The sequence below is a fragment of the Ursus americanus genome, chromosome 6, assembly GCF_024610735.1.
Source record: "Ursus americanus isolate L20-20 chromosome 6, mUrsAme1.1.p, whole genome shotgun sequence".
NCBI classification, from domain to species: Eukaryota; Metazoa; Chordata; class Mammalia; order Carnivora; family Ursidae; genus Ursus; species Ursus americanus.
Window position 1 is genome coordinate 68,166,276 of NC_142132.1, and position 20,877 is coordinate 68,187,152.

The following is a 20,877-nucleotide window of genomic DNA, read 5'->3' on the forward strand; positions in this document are numbered from 1 at the left end:
TATACTTCATTCTGCCCAAGATCCCCAGGATGAATATGAGTGTCTGTCACATGAGCAGACTCTGCGTCATGCTCCTGTCCCAGCACTGAGCAGGACAGATATTATGTGCTGTGCCAGCATGGGGTGCCAGAGCTCCAGGCTCTTGGTGCATACCTCTCCCACTGCACTATGCAGGCTTCCCCAAGAGTAAATGTCTCAGGTAACCAGCTCAGTAGCTTTTACAGCCATACAGAATGGCTTGGTCCTGATGAGTATATGTGCCCTATCATGCCTTCTTGAGATTGGCCGAAGTCTGGAGGAATTCTTGGCATTTTTGTGGTCTGTGCCCCATGCATGTCCCATCGGTGACATGTGACATTATCAGCTGTGAGGCAAGAAGGGTCCAAAGAAGGAAAAAGGCCAAGTAGATAAAATCCTGCATTTCCTAAAGCCGTTTTTGCTGTCATTTTCTTAACCACTTGCCCCTGACAGAAGGTTAGAGGACAAAGCAGTAATTGGCAAGGTTGTTAATGTCAACGGATTCCTGTATTTTTTTTTTTTAATTCAAGACCCAAGTAATACCTGTGCCAATGGCTGTCGTTTTGCCCTTTATGTCATTTCTTGCTTCAGTAACAATCTCTCATTCTTCAACTTATTTTTACTGAACAAGACACAGGATGAAACTACAAATGGGGAGAGAGACAGAGGAGCCGGGAGAAGACTGTTTGGAGATGAAATTGATATTCCTCCTCCTTTCCCAGAGCTTTTTGCTAAAATGGAACTTCAGCATCAGGTCACGTATACACAGGCAGGAGATGGACAGGCAGCTGCCAACAGAGAGCAGACTTTCTGCCCAACTCTGTTCTGAGGGCTGAAAAATTGTGCCTTGCTTAGAAAAATGACAGACATCTGGTCTCTGTTTTTGCCTCTGTCACCAACATCATCTGGCACTTTATATAACCTATGTGTCTTTTAGCCTCTCTAGCTCTCTGCAGATAAAATAATATAGGTAAGAGAATCTTGAATGGCAGAATAGTAAAAGAACTTTGGGTGGTAGGGTTGAAAGTTTCTTAGACATAACTTGGCTCAACTGCCTCACTTTGTGGATAAGGAAATAGAGCTCCAGAAAAAAGTGACTTGTTCAGAGTCTTACAGAGAGTTAGTGGGGTGGTGGAATTCTCAGAGGCATTAATATTCTTGTATTCAGCAAAGGTCAGATGAGAGTAGGGACGCAGTTTGTTCTTCAAAGGCTCGTCTTTGCGGCAGGTGTGTGGTTGGCATCCTGGGTGTGGTCTAATGTGCCGGGCCAAGGCTGGTGCCAAGGGTGGTGGTGGTAGAAGGAAGCATAAAGAACGAAGGAAGACCACATAAAGTGAGACATGAACACAAAGGAGTCACTTCAGGCCCACCTGACATCTGTAGCCCAGAGGAAGAGGACCAATGGAATGCCTGCCTGACCTTGTCTCTTCACCCTGGCATCTGTCCTTCCTGCCTTGGGATTCTGATGGGCTTTACACGTGAATGCCTGGCCTGCATGTCCAAGAAATATCCACACCTTCAAGGTAGCCACTGTTCAACCAGTGCTTGGGCCTGTAGGTCTGTCCTCCCGGCTCCTCTGTCTCTCTCCCCATTTGTAGTTTCATCCTGTGTCTTGTTCAGTGCAGTGTTCCACCCTCGAGAGGAATACCTGGAGAAGAGTCCTGGCAGGAAGCAGTCTCATGGCTCTTTGGAAAGGCACTTCTGGTCTTGGCTGCCTGGCCCAGATCCGGATGGGCATGTACCTTTGGCCTTGTGGAGGCTTCGCTCCAAGAGTATGGAGGATCAGGGCAGGGCCCTCTGATGCCTGGATCTATGAGAACTATTGGAAGTATTACTAAGAGAGGGTACAGATTCAAGTTGCTTATAAGGCTTTTGAGTTACGCTTCCCTAAGTCTGGAGAAGTAGGGAGTGAATAATGGTTGGTTGCTATTTGACTGGGGTGTGGAGTTCTCTAAACAAATAGATATCTAATACAGTGATAGGTTATTGAGGAAGATTAGCAAGATATTCTAAGCACTATCACTCTGAATTTTACAGAGTGACCCTCTGGCCTTGGCAGCTTGGCGGCAGAGAGGACTCATTTGCACTGGCTAGCACCTGGCTCCAGGCTGGGACCTCTGGGTCCAGTCCTGGTCCTTACTTCTGACCTTCTAGCTCTCCACACGTCTCCATTCCTGTGCCAGTGTTTGCTAGGGCTGCCATAACAAAGTGCCGCAGGTGGGTGGCTTAAACACAGACATGTAGCATGTTTGGTTTGTGTCCAAGATCAAGGCACGGGCAGAGCGGGTCCTTCTGAAGACCTTGAGGGAAGAATCTGTTCCAAGTGTCTCTCCTTGGCTTATAGGTGACATTCTACTCCCTGTGTCTCTTCCCACATTCTTCCTTCTATGTGTGTTTCTGAATCCAAGTTTCTCCTTTTTATAAGGACAACAGTTATATTGGAGTAGGGCCCACCCCAATAAGTTCTTCCTAACTAACTACGTTTGCAATGGTCCTATTTGCAAATAAGGTCACATTCTGAGATGCGGGGTGTGGGTTGGTTAGGACTCTAAGATATGAATTTTCGGGGAATACAATTCAGCCTACACACAGTCTATGAAGAGAAACCATCCGAAAGAGATAAGTCAAAGAGAGCCAGAGTGCTAAGATACGGGATTTAGGAAGAGGAGTGGAGAGCTTACTGAGTAGACTCTAGGTTTTTAACTTCTTCTTCTTCTTCATATAAAGCTCCACCTACAGCAAGATGGTCAAGAGCAGTCATGGCCTTTAATCTTCACTGATGCTGGGATAGTAGTGGGAAGTGGGGACAAAGATGGAGCCTCTCACCATCCTATGGTTTGAGTGTATCTCTGATAGAGGTGTGGGTGTTTCCACCATGCTTCACCTGCAGCAGTCCCTCTTATCCACGGGCATATGTTCCAAGACTTCCAATGGATGCCTGAGAGCACAGGCAGTACCGAGCCCTACCTATACCATGGTTTTTCTTGTATAAACATACTTATAATAAGGATTAAGTCATAAATTAGGCACAGTAACAGCTTAATAACAATAACTAATAATGAAATAGAACAATTATAACAATGTATTACGATAAAAGTTGCATGAATGTGGTCTCTCTCTCAAAAAATCTTACGGTACTGTACTCACCCTCCTTGCCGTGAGATGATAAATGCCCACATGATGAGATGAAGTGAGGGGAATGACGTAGGCATGTTACGTAGCGTTAGGCTACTATTGACATTCTGATGATAGCTTGGAACATCATCTGCTTCCAGACTGGTTGACCGCGGGTAACTGAAAACATGGAAAGTGAACCATAAATAAGGCAGGGACTAATGTGTTCCTTAGAAAGAAGACAAGAAGGTGAGCAGCACTCACTAAGCAAATATTAATTAAGTACCCACTATGTGCCAGGAACTTCTTCATGAAAGGTCATCGCCCTTGACAGCTCTCTGTCTAGGGGGAGGAGGCAGAAAGCAACAATAAATATAATAAGCAAGTAGATCACATAGTAGGTTAGTAGGTAGTGAACGCTGTGGGGGAAGAAGAGGAGAGGATGTGAATTTGCAGTTTTAAATGGAGTAGTCAGGCTGGCTCCCTGAGACAGTAAGATTAGAGGAAGGACTTGAAAGGGCTGGCCCGGCCTGTGTCTTGGGGGCAGGGGGACCATCTAGGCTCAGAGGGGCATGTGACCCCCAAGGCAGATTGGAGGCGCTGTCAGGAGGCTTCTGTGGCAGCACAGAGCTGGTGAAGGAGGGCCTTGTGGGAGAGGTAGTCAGAGATGTGATGGCAGGTGTGCCCTGCTGGTCCTTGGCTTTCCCTGGGTGTCCTGGAGCCGAATCTGAGCCAAGCAGTGGAGATGGCAAAGCAGGGAATCAGCTCACAGGCCTTTGTAGAATTTCAGAGGGCAGTGTCTGTGGCCAGAGTGGTAGCAGCAGAGGTAGTCCTTTGGTTGGCCTGTTCTCCCTTAGAACTGTTTCTCAACCTGAGTATCCAACCCAAACTACCTGGCTGATAGTGTCCTGCATATGGCTCCTTCTGGCCCTTGCTAGTCTTGGCTTGTGCTATTTAGATTCGTTACCGTGATTGACTTCCGTCCCATCTTCCTTTCTCATTAATGCTGAAAAGCAATCTGTCCCTCCCCAAGCTGAATTTTTTATTACTGATATTTTTGACACCAGTGGTAGCATTCTCGTGATACTACAGGGGTGTTTAAAAGAGCCCCTTTACATTCCTAATCTGAAGCTCGGGCATTTGTGAGCTCCTATACTGACCCAGTGGTCCCATCATCATATTTTTTTTTAAATCGAAGACATTCTTCTGTAAATTTTTCTTTCTTTTTTTTTAAAGATTTAATTAATCAATTAATTAATCAACTTATAGATCGTGGGCAGGGGGAGGGCAAAGGAGAGGGAGAGAATCGCAAGCAGACTCTGTGCTGAACATGGAGCTGAACATGGAGCCTGACACGGGGCTTGATCTCAAGGCCCTGAGATCAGGAGTTGGATGCTTAACTGACTGAGCCACCCAGGCCACCCCCTTATGTAAACTTTTCTTACAGCCATCCCTCAAATCCTTAGCTCCCATGCTACCAGTAGGACCCTTTGCATTCTGCACATGTCTGTTGTAGCCTCTCAGTCTGCCACTTGGGTGGGCTGCAAATGGAACCGTCTGTCAGTCTGAAGAAAACAAAAGAGCTGTCATGTTGTCTGTTGTCTGCCTGCTGCTACGGAGAAGCGACTTTTTGTTGCTGGGCCCTGGAGTACCAGTATGTAGGGTCTTAATAACACATATGATTAATTGCGTGTTAATTTCAGTTGAAAATTGAACCCCCCCGTGGGTTAGGTTGCTTGGGTGGCATAACAAGGTACCACAGACTGGGCAGCTTCAATAACAGAAATCTACTGTCTCTGAGTTCTGGAAGCTGGAAGTCTAACAGCAAGGTGTCGACAGCTTTCATTTCTCCTGAGGCCCCTCTCGTTGGCTTATTGATGGCTGTCTTCTCCCTGTGTCCCCACATGGTCTTCCCTCTGTGTGTGTGTGTGTCTGTATCCGAATTTTCCCTTTCCATAAGGACACCAGGCATGTTGGATTAAGGTTTACCCTCATGTCCTCGCTTTAACCTGATTGCCTCTGGAAAGACCCTGTCTCCAAAGAAGGTCCCATGATGAGGACACCAACATAATGAATTGGAGGGAGAGGGACACAATCAAGTCAGAAGTACCCCTTTGCCCTCGAGTTCTTCTGCCGCCACCAGCTCCAGGCCCATCTACCCTTGATGTGCTTTCTCTGCTGCGCATTCTTGTCAATAGTCTTGATTTTTCAAAGGCTTCGTTTGTTGAAGGTGAATTTTGGTCATATGATTTAAACACCAGTTTGTGAGTAAAGAATAATGTGCATTTGCAAATAATGATAGCGATTGTCTTGTAAATTTAACATAATTCTAAAATAAGATTCTAGAAGTCAGGCTGGACAGTGAAAGCATGTTTTGAGTAAGTACTCAGCTTCTAGGAGAGGCAGTACCGGTTAGTGGTTAGGAGAACAGACAGCCGGACTGCCTGGGTCATCATTTACCCACTTACCAGTGGGTTAACCCTGGGACGGTTACTTAAATCTCTCATTGACTGACTTTTCTTGTCTGAAAATGTAGATATTACAGTACCTACTTCGCAGAGTTGTGAGAACTTAGAATGCTCATGTATGTAAGGGATGTAGAAGAGGGCCTGATACACAGGAAGTGCTCAATAAATGTTTGACACTACTATTGCCAGGATGGCTGCTTTGCACAAAGATACTCAGTTTTAATAAATTAGGTCTGAAGTGGTTCAGGGGCCACAGGGTGATGGTGGGGCACTAAGCGTGTGGGGTCAGTGTGACATCATTTGTACCCCACAGCAGACACCCACCCTCGATCAGAACGGATCTCCTTGTTATGGATTTTATATATAGATTGCAGTTCTATGTAAAATTTGTCTGGAAGACTTCTGCTCCTAAAAATAGATTGAAAACCACTAGCCTGGTATGTAGATTACTCATATCCTTCTGCCCCCCGTTGCTTTCATTCTGTGTATACCCCAGGGATGCAACTAACGTTAATATTAGCCTGAGCAAAACATAATTAGGAAGGTAAATCTACTGCAAAAAGTAATACAGCATAAATTAAATAAATTAAATATAAATCAAATCAAATATGAAACAATGCATTCAATTATCTGCATCGTTGCTTCCCTGCTCTAACATGGATATTTGAGGGGAGACTCATTTTCTTTCTGGGATACAGCCAGAGCCAAACCAAGACCAATGAATTGTGTCAACCCCTGGAAGGCTGGTTCTTGACCTATTGCATGTGAATTAAAGGCAATGCTATTTGGTCAGCTGAATTTTCGGGGTCAGTACGTGGACCCACCACCTATCTATCTTCACTGTTAATGCATGAACTAGTCTTTGTGTGTGGCTGGGAACACCTACTTATAAAATACTATTCAGTGCTCATCATATAGGATTAATTTTGTGCAGAACTGTTTCCTGAAAAGTTATTAGTTGCATGGACTCCCATCAGCCTGGCAAGGGAAAGTACATTTCTGCCCACGGGAAGTTTGAAGTGTGGACAGCAGACATTAGCAGCACGAAGCAAGTGCTGCTTCTGAAATCAGAGGCAGAATGGGTACAAGTGCATCTTTGACACCCTCTGCCCTTCTCTCCCCAGCATCTCGAGTGGCTGGGTCCGTGCCCTACTCTTCATGTTAGCATGGCATTCAAACTTACCTGCCTTTGAAAGATCCAGCCTCTATCCGGCCAGCTGGAATTCTCCAGGCAGGGCTCCACATGTGCGTTCCCACTGTTCCCACCAAGCACACTGATATTTGTCTTATCGTGACTCCTGAATTCAGAAGGTTCTCCTGCCATGTGCTCTGCTCTTTGTCAGCTGTCATCTGACCTCAGCTCAATAGGGTGCCCCACCTCTGTTGATTGCGGGTCTGAAGTGGGGATGACTTGTTTAGAATGGATCTGCCCCAGTTCCAGGGCATTTGCAATGAACTTGGTTGTACTCAGAAGTCACAGGTTGGTGGAGGTGATGACATTCAAAACCAGTTCTTACAGCTGATGAACAGCAGCAGTGGGCAAATTGGCCACCTCCCTCGGATACTTTGCAACCCCTGCCAGAGAAACTTTTCCTGACACCCCTCCCTACACAGACCCCAGAAAACCTGACCTTCCCTGCGTTGGCAGCTCCCCATTTTGCTAAGTGACCCTTTCTCTTCTAGTACCTATACCTATACCTCCCCCCCCCACACACATTTTTTCTTTTGGGCTATTGTGTGGCAGCAGTGAGCTGTTGAGGGCAAGAACCAGGTCTTTATATTCTGAGTTCATAACTTACTAGGTGCCCAGGAGATATTGAAAGAATTAATGAGTTTGTGAATGAATGAATGAATGAATGAATGAATGAATGAATGAATGAACAGACCCAGAGCATATGTTTTCACTGTTTTTCAGCATCAACATAATGGAAGAATCCCGGCCTTCCTTTCCTTTCTGACTTCTGTCCCTCTGTTCTTGCCCTTGGGCCTCCCAGCTGGTTTTCTGCTGAAGGTGCCTGCCTGCCTCCTCCAACTCTCATAGTTCTGCCCATTAATTTTCCAGAAAAACTCTATTTCTTTCCTATTGCTCTCCTGCTCAAAACTGGAATAATTTCCCATTGCCTGTGGGATAAAGCTCAGAACTCCTCAGTCCAGCATTCAGTATTGACTATAGTTTGCCCTTGATATTCCTTTTTGATATTCCTATTTTGATTGTAAATATTCTAAACACATTGAAAAATACATACTCATTTACCCACCACTGAGATTAAACAAATATTAGCATTTCCCCCACTTACTTTCCTAAATAAACAAGCACACATTACAGGTGTGGACAGATTTTCTCTTCTGTCCTTTGCCTGTCCCCCACCCCCATCAGAAAAATCCTTCCCCTTCTTGTCCATCACAGTTCACCTCTGCAAACCATATGGCCCAGTTGGACTCATCTTTTCTCTGGAGTTTCCTTCTTCCTTCTTTTCCCTTGAGGCCCAGTTCACTTTCCGCCTCTTCCAGGAAGCTCTCCCACTAGTCCCATGGTTTTCTAAATTGCTACCCAACTTACTGTCTTCACTATGCCCTTGGAGACAGTATCTGCCTGATAGGTTTTTTTTTTTTTTTTTAAGATTTTATTTATTTATTTTAGAGAGAGAGAGAGAAGGGGGGCATGAACAGGGGAGGAGCAGAGGGAGAGGGAGGGGGAAGAATCTCAAACAGACTCTGCACTCAGTGTAGAGCCTGATGTGGGGCTTGATCCCATGACCCCGAGATCATAACCTGAGCTGAAACCAAGCATTGGACGCTTAACTGACTGACTGAGCCACCCTGGCATCCCTGCCTGTGATAGTTTTTATGTAGCAGTTTGATCCTAGCACTGGGTTCCTATTTCCGATAGTAATTTTTTTAATCTTACTTTATAGTGTAGTTGATTGTCTGTGTGTACTTCCTCTCTTTTAGGTAACAACTTTGAGAATAAGGTCTGATTCTTAGTTTCATCCATCTGTCCATCCATCCATCCATCCATCCATCCATCCATCCATCCGTCCATCCATCCATCCATCCTGTAGGTCTTGACTGAATGCCTCCTTATAAGCTGCTGGAATTGCTGAAGCACTGGGGATACAGGAGTGAACCCAACTGATGGTTGCTGTAATGGTGGAACTTATATTCCAGTGGGGTAGACAGAAATTACCAGAATAAATGAATGTGTCAGGGTGAATAGTGCTAAGGAGAAAAAGGAAGAAGGGATAAGGCTAGAGAGAGTGAGGATATTCTATACTTTAAATATAAGTATTTCCTAAATGTTCCACCTCACTGCTAAACCCGGAAGGTGCTTGGTGCATATTTGTTGGATTACACAGTGTACCTGGATAGATAATATTTGATAACTGCCCGTGAAATGCCACCCTATGTAGACCATCCTTCTTGGAACGTATAGGAATGTAAATTTTCATCCTTTGCTGCCAGGACATCTGGGTTGTTACTTTACCCTATCTGTGTGCTATGGAGATGTTCACTATGGAAAGAACAGATTTAAGTACTAGCCTAAGTAGAACATAATTAGGGAGGGGAAATCTGCTTCCTCGCAGCATGTTAATTCCACAGTCAAATGGAACCAATTTGGTATCATCTTTCCCACTGTTCTTCAGCTTTTGGGCTGATGGAAAGTTCACCCTTTCACAGAGTTCCTCTATGTGGTGGTATGGAACTATGATTCCAAGAATACCAATGTCCTCTTTCTAATTCTTCTAGCCTCCAGGAACGGATAAAATCCCTCAACTTGTCACTTAAGGACATCACTGCTAAGGTAAGTACCTTTATATGCCTATTTTCTAAAGTCTCTGAAGTTCTCTTTTGACTTAATGTCATGTCTAGCTCACATGAAATTTCAGTCTAGCTCATGGATCTGAAAGAAGTGTAGAGTCTACAGAGCCATTCGACAGGCCAGGTGATGAGCCCAAAGAGCCGGGAATGGGGGCTGCTCTCGTGGTGGAGGTCCTGGCTTGTGGTCCCCCAGGGATTGACTGGTTTGGCCTTTGCTTCACAGGAGCTGTCAGTGTTAGGGAATGGGAAATGAATGATTTTGGTTACCATCAAATGCCTTTGCATGAAAAGGCTTTCGGGATGGGAGTCATCTGAAAAAATTAAATGCTTTTCTTCTGGGAGGATAGTGTTCAGGGATCCTCACAAACAGATTTTGGAAAAGGCATAGCAGGTGTTTGTTTTTGAAACTTTTTAAACTGACTTCAGAATAATTTTTCCTATCTTCTCTGCCATTTGTACTTCATACCAGGACCTCAGTTTGTACAGAGATAGTGCACTCCTGCATTATTCCCTGGGAACACATAGCCAATTCAATTAAATAGTCAATGTCATGGTTGGTTAGGATAACCACAGTTTACAAAACAAAATCCTTCCCTGCAGAGATGGTTATATGTGACCGAGTTATTGACAAACTGAGAAGGAGGATCAATTACTCTATGAATTACTAAATGTGTGGCAGAGAACTGGGATGAATTGTTAATTATTTGCGTTAGGTCTGGGAGCCAGGGCTGGTTATAAGATTGTCAGAATGTACAAAAGAACAGGTTTCTGAGCAGAGAGCAAAGCAGACAAGAGTCCACTTGGCCTGGAAGGAATGTTTTCTTGCCCTCCCCCAGCGCCCAGTAGAGAGATCAGGAAGACCTGCCAAGGGGCTTACACGTCACACAGCTGGGCTGAGATTGGGGATGTGTTGTTGGCAAAAGTGTCCAAAGTTTTTCTGGACCTTTTTTCAGTTTTTGTGTCCATTTTCTGAAAAGAAAAAAAAAAAAACCAAAAAACCCAAAAGACAAAAAACCAAAGAAAACCATTAAATGATTTTGCTAAAAAATCACGCAGCCTCAATTTGATAGGCAGTTGTCCTGCCAGAAAGTTTCCCGGAAAAAGAGTGAGACCCAAGGCACTGCTTTACTCAGAGCTGTGCAAGGAGCAGAATCCCCAGGCAGGGGTCCGGTAAAGGGCTTTTGTCATGGGTTCTCACGCCGCCCAGGGCTGAGAGACCTTCTTCCCTGCTCAAGTGAGACTGACTCAGTTTACCCATTTTGTCTCGTGAAGCAGGAGGGGAAGCGCTAGAGGGCGTACCTGGATTACTGCTCTATATGTTTCGGTGATGTCATGGGTTAGTGTTCATGTTCTATGGCTGTCTGCCAGGTGGAGTCACTGGGGAGGTGAGGAGAGACCAAAGCTTCCTGCATGGAGCAGGGGGTAGGAGTATTCCTTCTCCCGTATTTTCTGGTGTGCCATTTATCGGGTGCATCCTAATTTCTGCATAGAATAGAAAGGCGGAAGTACTCTAGGGTTTGGATTTACTGAGTGTTGGCACGTGCTGGGTGTCATCTGAATGAGTCCCTATGCCAGCACTGAGCATGCAGGCATGCCTAGTACAGAATACACATGGTATTGATATAGGAGTGTGTTTTCTAGGACATTTTATATTATGCACACACACATATTAACACATGCACACGATAGGGGGATTTGTTGATAATCTCCAGCTACTGTTAAAGCTCTTGGATTTGCCCAAATGCCAAAAGTGATTGGCTTTGTTTGCATACCTTCTCTAATGCACTTACGAATAACTTCTAATTCCCTTGCTTTTCCATAAGATTAAGGAATTCATATCTAAGATTTTAAAATGTAAATCCAAATCTTCATTTGATAATGAGTTCCTCAGGGTCCAATTTAATCTGAAAATAAAAAGGAGATGCAGATTTTCTGGGGCGTGTATGTGTGTATAGGTGGGTGTATGAACGCACATACACAAATGTGTGTGTGTGGGGGGCATATATTAGTACACATGGAATGGAAACAAAACTGCTCGGTCACACAGAAACAACTTTACTCTCTGGGATCGATTGGCTCATGACCTTGAGATAAAAATTGCAGGTTGGCCCAGTTTTCTTCCTTGAGTGTATAAGATATATAGATCTGATAGTCATTTGTTTCCTCCCCCAAAGAGAGATGGAACCTTCCTTCATTCATTACATTTCTTTGATGCTTATGGCTCCCCAAACCAGGTAATTAAGGGATAAATGACATGGAAGAAATAGTTGGAAATAAATGGAATATCTGAAGATTGGTAGATATTAGATTACATGCAGCAGTGCTTGAAAGAATGTACATTGCAATTTAATAAGAAGATTTAGAAAGGTGGTCTCATATTAATAGTAACGGCTTGAAGGATAGATTTGCTCAACAAAGGAGAAACTGACCCAATTATGATTAACAGAAGCTGTTAACTAAAATCAGGAAGACCGGACATCATTGGATGAGACATAAGAATTATGGCTGGTGTTACGGACTTAGCAGAAATGTTCCTGGACTTCCGATGACATTCTTAGAGGGATAAAAAGGGATGTGCCCACCATCAGGCACTGGGCCAACCCAAGACTGAGTGCTGTGGGGGGCAATCCAGAACATCTTCTTTTTATCACCCAGTTCGGACTCCTGACAAATCTCAGGACCGTTTAGAGGGTCTAGGAATTCTCACTTGGGGCACGGGGATGCTCGTCACGGCCGATGCTGGCTTTGGCGTGGAGGCCACCACACCGAGGCCTTGATTCTCATCCAGAGAATGAGTTTTGTAGAGATTTGGGAAGTTACAGCTGCTTAATGGAAAAGAACATATTTAAGGCCATGAAAGAAATAGTATAACATTTTAGGCAGGATGGGTGAGGTCTGCTTTGATTCCAAAAATAATTTCAATTCCAGCCTGAGATTAAGCAAAACAATTCAAGTTGATGGTATCTAACGAGATCTAGATTCTTCTGGGGAAATTGAATTTTATAGTTTCTCTGGGCTCTATGAACCCAACTGGGTTAATTTTAGTTTTTGAATGGAATCAGATTTTTAGCAAGAAAACAGGTATCCTTTGCGGACCGTCCAAAATGTCTCCATACACATGTTCGTTGTTATTCAACTGAGCTGTGTGCTTTGGTCGAACTGGATGTTTTTCTGGGTACTCACTAATTTGGGTGTAGATATCAATCGAATATGAGGTTTTTGCTTTAAAAAAAAGGAAAAAAATGTGATGTTTTTGTTTCAAATAAAATGAAAGATAACCTAAGACATTTGGAAAAAGAAAGTGAGATTTCAGATTTTTGCTATTTTTGAAAGAGCCAAAGAAAAATGTAGGAAGTGTTTGAGTATCCTGAAAAAATACGTGATAAAACCTGTAAACCTCATTGAGGTCTACTTGCCTGTTTTTCAAGTCTGACTTGCCAGCGAATATGTGCCCTTAAAGTTTCATTTGACAGCATCTACTAATAATTAGCCTGCTTTTGATCTCAGCTGCTGTGCACCTTCAGTAACTACTTACCATGTGCCAGACACAGAGCACAGTCCCTGCTCACAGAGAGCTTGCTTCCTGCTGGAGAGAGATAGTAGGAAAACAGAAGAATAAAAACAAATAATGCCAGCTGGGGAAGACATGGTGGGAATCCCGCAGGGGGAAGGTGGAAGGGGAGGGAGGGTTGAGAGGGTTATTACTTTATACAGGTAATCAGCCAGGCCTTTCTTCCCAGGTCATGTCTGAGCAGAGCCCTGAAGGGTGTGAGTGGGCTAAGCCACTTGGGGCAAGAATATTTCAGAAGGAGGGAGTAACCCTGGGGAGGGAGTAGGCAGGGTGGCGAGGTTACTCTAGTTTGTGGTTGCATTCTGGTGTGTTAGGTCTTGTCGTATTTGTGTGTGGGTGTGGTGAGGGTACGGGACCTGATGCTTGGAGTGTGCCAATGCTTGCTTTATTTAGTCCTCCCTCCCTCCCTCCCTCCTTCTCTCCCTCCCTCTGTCCTTCTCTTCCTCCCTCCCTCTGTCCTTCTCTTCCTCCGTCCCTTCCTCCCTCCCTTCCTTCTATGCTCCTCCCTTCCTTCCATGTTCCTTCCTTCCTCTGCCCCTTCCTACCTACCTTCCTTCATCTTCCTTCCTCCCTTCTTTCCTCTTTTCTTTCTTTTTACATTGCTTGCTTTTAAATAACTCTCCTTCAGTTACTCTTTATCACCCTTCTTAATTGCTTATAAACCCAGAAATCTCTCACGGGCCGGTCCATTGCCTTCTGATTTTTACCTGAGTAAATGACGAGTTCTGGCTGTTTCTGTCCCCCAGGTGTGTATGAGCGAAAAACTCAGCAGCACTCTCAGGAAGAAAGTAAATGACATTGAAACCCAACTCCCGGCGTTGCTTGAAGCCAAAATGCTCGCCATATCAGGTAACTGGACATAGAGGGGACATGAAGCAGTTGAGGGGAATGATGCCAGCTGCTACCACATCCAGGTTTTGTCCTCGAGTAACATCCTACCTGTTACTTATGTCATACTTGGACATTACGGAGCTTTTGTGGGAAGTCTCACTAAAACTCATGGACTAAATGGGCAGCATGCCTCCTTGTAAGACTCTTAAAACTACATATGCACATATAACAAAAAAAATAATAAGTTGTCTGTGTAGGTACCATATTTTGGACTTCTGGTTTCTGTCTCTTTAACAGACTAGGTACGCTGCATGCCATGTAAGTCTAGGAGGTGTTTACGTAGCATTCTGTGTCTGTCGAGGCTCCTTGGAGACTGTTGGACATGGTCAGCCCCTTCCTATAGGGAGAGAGAATAACACGAGAGAAGGTGATGTACTCAATTTCACATCCCAGTTAGAGATACTCGATTTTTGGAGGATTCTCAGAATATCATAATCGTTCCCTCATCTGCTAGTTATTAGGAATATATTTTCCCTTTAATTAGAAGGTCTCTGAAAATAGTCTCTTACCCTATCATTTGAAGAGTGCTTTCAGGCATTCCCCTGTATTGTATTTTATTTCGTTTTCACAACAGCTGGATTAGGTAGGTGGGAGGGATAGGGGGTCCCAATGAACAGATTAGGAGATTGAGGCCCTGGGGTATATCCTTTGGTTAAGTTCAGCCCGTTAGCTAAGTGGTGGCAGAGCAGGGGCTCAAGTTTAGGTGTGATTCCTCCAAGTATTCTCTGAGTTTTACAGGCTGAGTGAATCTACAGCACATCAGCTTCAGAAGAATCATAAAAATTTAACGAAAAGGTATAATAATTACATGTATGGGTTTTAAATGGCATTTTAAGAAGGAGTACAATAATTGGCAGCTTCTGCTCTTCAGATCATTAAACAACTAATGTTGGCAGCTAACGAGCGATTTGGTTCCTGGTGCAGCCAGGCGTATTATTTACAACCAGAGCAACATCCAAGTGTGAATGTGGGGCTTGGCTCTTAATAGCTTCACATGCCATTTACTTGAAATTATGGCCCCATTTGCTAAGAGGAAAAAAAAAGAAGATTGAACACAATCTTGCTTCTGAGTTAGTGTTTTTGCCTTTCTTAATCCATATATCTTCCTGAGGAATACAGGTGGATGTGTCTCTATTAAGCCCAAGGGACGAGATGTATCATTCAGGCAGCAGGGATATCCCTCTCTCAAATGTGAATAATCTCTTTTTAGAATCCCAGGGAAAATTCTTAAGATGGTTATTGCATATGGAGCCTGGGTTTCATGTTTAGTTCTTTGATCAGCTGAGAACATCAGTGAGGCCTAAACGGTGGAGGATGACCTGAATTAACTGGGATGGGAACTCACCTCTTGACCTCCCTATTTCCTGATTACTCTGTAGGCTGTTGGCGAGCAGGCTTCCCAGTTACGGGCTGTCCCCATGGGCTGTGCCAGTGCCAGGGTGGGCATCATTCTGTACATAATGTGGTTTCTGTTTCCTTTTGAGCTAAGCTCCACAGCAGGGAGGACCTGAGCAGGGAAAAGGCACTTCCTGTAGGATCTTGACAGGCCTAACTTAGTACATTTGGAATGGCAAACCCTCACTCCATTAGACAAAAACTATGACAAACCTCTCCAAGAGAAAGAAACCTTTCTCCATTTTGGTCTGTCTTGTGAGAACGCTGAGGGGCAATGCGCTCGGGATTCTCAGACTCCCTCTTGAATGAAGAGGGTCTTAAGGGGATGTCTTTAAGATTCCCAAGGGTCTTTTGTCTGTCTGAAAGTTTCTTCGATTCACTCCTTGATTTGGTCTATAGACTGAGACCTTCTCTTAATTTAAGAATTGTTTGCTATCTGCAGAGACTGGGAATAAGAAATGGTTTTATTTTCAGACTCATCTAGTTCTAGCTCCTTTATGTTTAGCAGTGTGTTCTTTTTTTTTTTTTAAGATTTTATTTATTTATCTGAGAGAGAGAGAGCAGAGTGAGAGAGAGAGCACAAGTGGGTGAAGGGAGGGCAGGGGGAGAGGGAGAAGCAGACTCCCCACTGAGCAGGGACCCAGACATGGGGCTGGATCCCAGGACCCTGGGATCATGACCTGAGCTGAAGGCAGATGCTTAACCGACTGAGCCCCCCAGGCGCCCCTAACAGTGTATTCCTTAGCTCGCTTCTCTTCTCTTGCATTGCATTGGAGGCAGTGACAGGACGCTGGCAGGCACTTCTTGTGTTCTGACTGGGGTTTCCTTGGCTGGATGACCAACTTCATTAGGAACTTTTTTTTCCTCTGTTACTGCAGTTGACAATGATACCAGACTTTCTGTTACTACATGGCAAGGGTCCCCTTTCCTCCAGCTTCCAATTATATTTTTCTTGCTTCCCTTTTAGCCTTCACTGAGGCCTGTTAAGGCTTCTGCCTGCCACCTGGTCCCACTGTCAGTGCCTCAGATTTTAGGGATTCAGACACCAAAATCTGTTCTCGTTATTGATTGTTGCATAATAAGTCAACCACAGGATTTAGTCACTTAAAACATCACGGATCTGCAATGTGGGCAGGCCCTGGCAGGGAGAGCAAGAGTGGCTGAATTGGAGGGCTGGAGAATCCACTTTCAAAAAAGGGAGCCCAGCCCAGATAAGGGCTCCTTCACCTCTCTGCTACCCTCACTGGAAACTCTATCCTCTGCCCCACAGATTGATTGCTTTGACCGCCACACTGCCTAGAGAGTGTGTGGTGGGTATGGTTGATCTGGGCTCTGTGGTTAAGATATCAACATCAGAAGTTCAGACCGATCGCCTTCTCTACAACTGTGCTAGGCCCCTGCCCAACCACTGGCCTCTGGTGATGAGTGCTAGTGCCTTAGCTTAGTCCCGTGCCACCCTCTGCATGCACGCTGCCCCCTCCTCACAGCTATGACATCCTTGACACTCCAGGACTTTTCATGCCCAGACACAGAAGATATTTAAGTGGTGGTAACCTACATGTAAGCTCCAGCAACAAGCATCCTCCCTGCATATTGGCCTTCTGTCTTGGACTCTGGGTCTGCACTGCTGCTGAGATGCAGTCCTGGATGGGTCCCCAGGTCCTGTAACTGGGCTCTGCCCCCATCGATGCTCTGTAACCCGATGAGTGTCCCAGTCTTTATCTGCAGGGGGCCTGCCCTGCTCTGACCATTTCCCCTCCTCTAGGCTCAAAGCCTGGCTCTCTGATGCCCAGCTTCTGGTATTGCTCTGATACTGACATGGTGAGTGCCTTTCTGGCTCCAGCCTTTCCCTGCTTGGATCACCCACTGTCGTTGATGCCGTCCATCTGTTGAGTCACTCTGCTATTTTTTTTTCTTGGGCTTTGCCCGGCACTCAGAAGACAGTCAATATGAGTAATTATGTTAAAAAAATGCACCTCATTTGTTGATTGCTGATCCCCAGAATCTGTTATTTTCATACCTCCTCTGGGTCATCCCTCAGTTTGTGGTCTATTTTCTTGCCCACCTGCCTCCCGTTATTTGTTTCCAAGGAACGAACAGTTCAGATCATCATTTATTCCTAAGTAGCATACCAAGATGTCTCAGGTACTCCAAGCCAATTTTTTTTTTTTAAACGATGGTTCTATCCAATTTGACTTTTCCTTTACAGAGAATAAAAATTAGCTGCACTGAAAATACCTTAGTGTCTAAATGGAAGCCTGTCTAGACATAAACAAGATTTTCTAGATAAGCTCAGAATGTTTCTCTTTCACTAAAAAATTTAGATCAATGGCTGGAAGAGATGATAGGCCCAGCAAAGATTTTTCAAAGATGATGTCTGTCCAGTGTGGAAATAAATGAGACCAAATGAGAAGAAGTGAAAGCTGTTTCAGAGCTTACTATAGCAAGGGAGTCAGCCACCATTACCTGAGTTTTGGCAGAGACTCAAAGGCAGGCAGAAAAGTGGGAAAGCTTTGGAGTAGAAAAAAGGGAAGGCTTCAGGTATGTTCTGATGGGAGGCTGGGGAAGCTAGAGGCAGGCTAATTAGAGCATCCTGTGTGATTGGTTTGGGGAGCATATTTGGCTTTCTCTGGCTGGTCCTAAGTTGGAAGCAGGGACAAAAATTAGGGAAGCTGTCAGTTATTAATAAAATTCTGGCCATTTTGGACCAATTATTACAGAAGAGATTGTTTAGTTTCCTGGATTATTACTAGAAATAGCAATCTGGCTTCCTACTGCCTGCCTTAGAGCTGGCTGGTTATTGTAGGTATAGGCGTTTGTTTCCTGGGCAGGTTGCTGCAGGTTGCGGGTCAGAGGGCTATTTCTAGAGATGATCTGGCCATTGTCTGTTTGTATATTTAGTCTCTCCACTCGGTACCACACTTTCTCAAGCTGTTAGAAGCAGTCTATGTTTTATGTAAAATCCCGTGTGTTCGGGTGTTATACTCCCTGTCTTCTCTGTGAAATATGTGAACGTCTAAAATGTCTGATGTTCAAAAGGGCTCTGCTCACAGAAAATGCTTTTGCTCTCTCAAGAAATCATAGTCACTGGAAGAAAGCAACAAAATGGACACAAAATGGCCAATTCCAGCCGAAGGAGCTTCCGTGGAGAGGTGGTGGCGTGGTGGGGGGCATGTTGATGGGTGCTGGTTGGCTGAATTTATTCTGCTAGTGCAAGCTCCTAGCGCTAGCCTTGACATCGTTGAGGGGGAGCCTTTGAGTGACAGAGTGGGAGGTCTTGCCTAACCGTGTGGACTTGAGCTTAGAGTTCCTCAAAAGATATTGTGTTGTACCAGAAAAAAGAGGCAGGACTCTATGATTTTTGGCGTTTGATGATTTTCAGCCATGGCTTTATTTCTTTTTTTCCAATAAAGAAGGTTAGCTCAAATTTGGGTATGTAAACGTGAATAATTTTAGAAGGATCATTACAGATGGAAATGTCTGTGGACCTATGTAGTACTCTGTGTGTGTGTGTGTGTGTGTGTGTGTGTGTGTGTGTATGGCCTGTGCCCCTAGATGAAAGTCATAGTGAGGGCTGGAGACTGACCGGGTGACACAGCCTACCTGAGTACAGGATTCATTCCCCAACCTCCTTTCCTCCCTCCCTTTATGAGTGATTTGTGGCCATGTTTCGACCAAGTCACTTATCGAGTTGTATTTGGTAGAATAAGCACCTAACATGAGGTTGGAAAAACCCAGTTCAAGTTCAGTAACCTTATGTAGGATCTTAGAACTCCAAAACTTTGTGACCTTGGGAAGGTGACTCTCAGGGTCTTAGTTTCTTCACCTGAAAATCAAAGAGAGTCATCGTAAGGTCCCCACCCCGGCTTGTTGGAAAGGCCAAATGATACAGTTGCTCTAACAAGAGCCCCATAATCTATAAAATCAGACTCTCAAATAATGACCTCAAAAAAGGAATGCCAGACATTGTGAAGTAGAGGAGGGAGATATTTAAGTTCAGGATAAGGGATAAAATTAGAAGGAACAGAGTGGGTAAGATCAGTTTTGGCTTTGGCATTCACCTGGAGAGTTTTAATGGTGGCCTTTGTAGAGTAATATATTTTGACAGGTGCTTTAAAAAGCCTCTGTGAAGGCCCAAGTATGGTTCTCTTGCTGAAGAGCAGGCAGGCCTATGTATGGGATGATGGCAAAGGCGGGACGTTCACCTGCGCAAATCCTCCTGTGGCATTTAGGAAAGGGCCCATTAGAGTCACCGAGATTGGGGTCATGGGGTCACTGATGGGACTTCCTTCAGGGATCAACATTTACTTTTCTGTATTTTCATCACAGAGCTCTTGGCTAGTTTCAGTAATCAGGGAGGGCTAAATCAAGCAGGATTTACCTCATGGGCTTGGATCGGAGACCGAAATGCTTATAAAAGATTAACCGTGGGCAGTGTAGCATTTTTTCATGGCTTCGGTTGTGGTATTAACTGTCTCTTTGGGAATTCGCACTCTTTCTGCATATATAAAATGTACACGTCTATCACTATGCATTTTCCCTCAGGATCAAGGAAGGGACCCAGGTTTTAATTAATGGTCTCTCTCATGTTTTATTAAGGGCTCCGGTCTCTAGCGCTTGTCATGAGTTGCAGGGGTATCCGAGGATGTATTTCCTGTCATTCCAGCAAACCTTCTGTGCACGCACTCACCCTGCCTATGTGGTCTTTCCTTAATTTTTTAAAAATATTTTATTCATTTATTTGAGAGAGAGAGAGAACAAGCACAAGAGGGGGAAGGGTCAGACAGAGAAGCAGACCCCGAGTGAGGAGGGATCCCAATGTGGGGCTTGATCCTAGCACTCTGGGATCATGACCTGAGCCGAAGGCAGCTGCTTATCCAACTGAGCCACCGAGATGCCCCTCTGATTTGTTTTTAGAGGTCTTTTCTCTTCGAACTGTTTGTAGGAAGAGATTGCACACCGTGGTGTAGTTTGTCTGGTGTCCCTGGGGACTCAGTTGGTGCCCACCTCACTTTTGGTCACCTCTCTTTTTTTTTTTAAAAAAAAGATTTAATTTATTTATTGGACAGAGAGAGACAGCCAGTGAGAGAGGGAACACAAGCAGGGGGAGTGGGAGAGGAAGAAGCAGGCACCCAGTGGAGGAGCCTGATGCGGGGCTCGATCCCAGGACCCTGGGATCACACCCTGAGCCGAAGGCAAATGCTTAATGACTGAGCCACCCAGGCGCCCCATTGGTCACCTCTCTTGCTTGAAAATATGGTCCAGCAGAAAGGCTGGGGCTTTCTGAGCCCAGCCGGGGAAGGGATATTTGAAGGCACCACATTGTGCCCATGGCTGTCATGTCTAGAGGCAGTCACTCCTCTGGGCTGGTCTTCCCTAAACCACCCTGGGCATGGGGCATGTCCCTTGAGGTTTTTTTTTTTTTTTTTGAAAGGACATCTTTTTGTTGTGATGAAATACATATACACAGAAAATTTACCCTTTTAACCGTTTTTAAGTGTACAGCTCAGTGGCATTAAGTACATGTACATTTCTGTGTAACCATCACCAGCATCCACCTCCAGAACTTTTCTCATCTTCCCAAACAGGAACTCTGTACCT

At 44.7% G+C, this 20,877-nt stretch overlaps 1 protein-coding gene across 2 annotated transcripts in view; it reads left to right on the top strand.

Moving 5' to 3' along the window:
• The window catches only part of DISC1 (DISC1 scaffold protein), a 364,802-nt gene that overhangs the window by 140,117 nt on the left and 203,808 nt on the right, over positions 1 to 20,877 (top strand). For both annotated transcript variants that reach the window (XM_045783648.2, XM_087863118.1), the window contains exons 7-8: positions 9,348 to 9,402; positions 13,737 to 13,839. In XM_045783648.2, the coding sequence (XP_045639604.2) occupies positions 9,348 to 9,402; positions 13,737 to 13,839 (158 nt within the window). The remainder of the gene's footprint in view (positions 1 to 9,347; positions 9,403 to 13,736; positions 13,840 to 20,877) is intronic.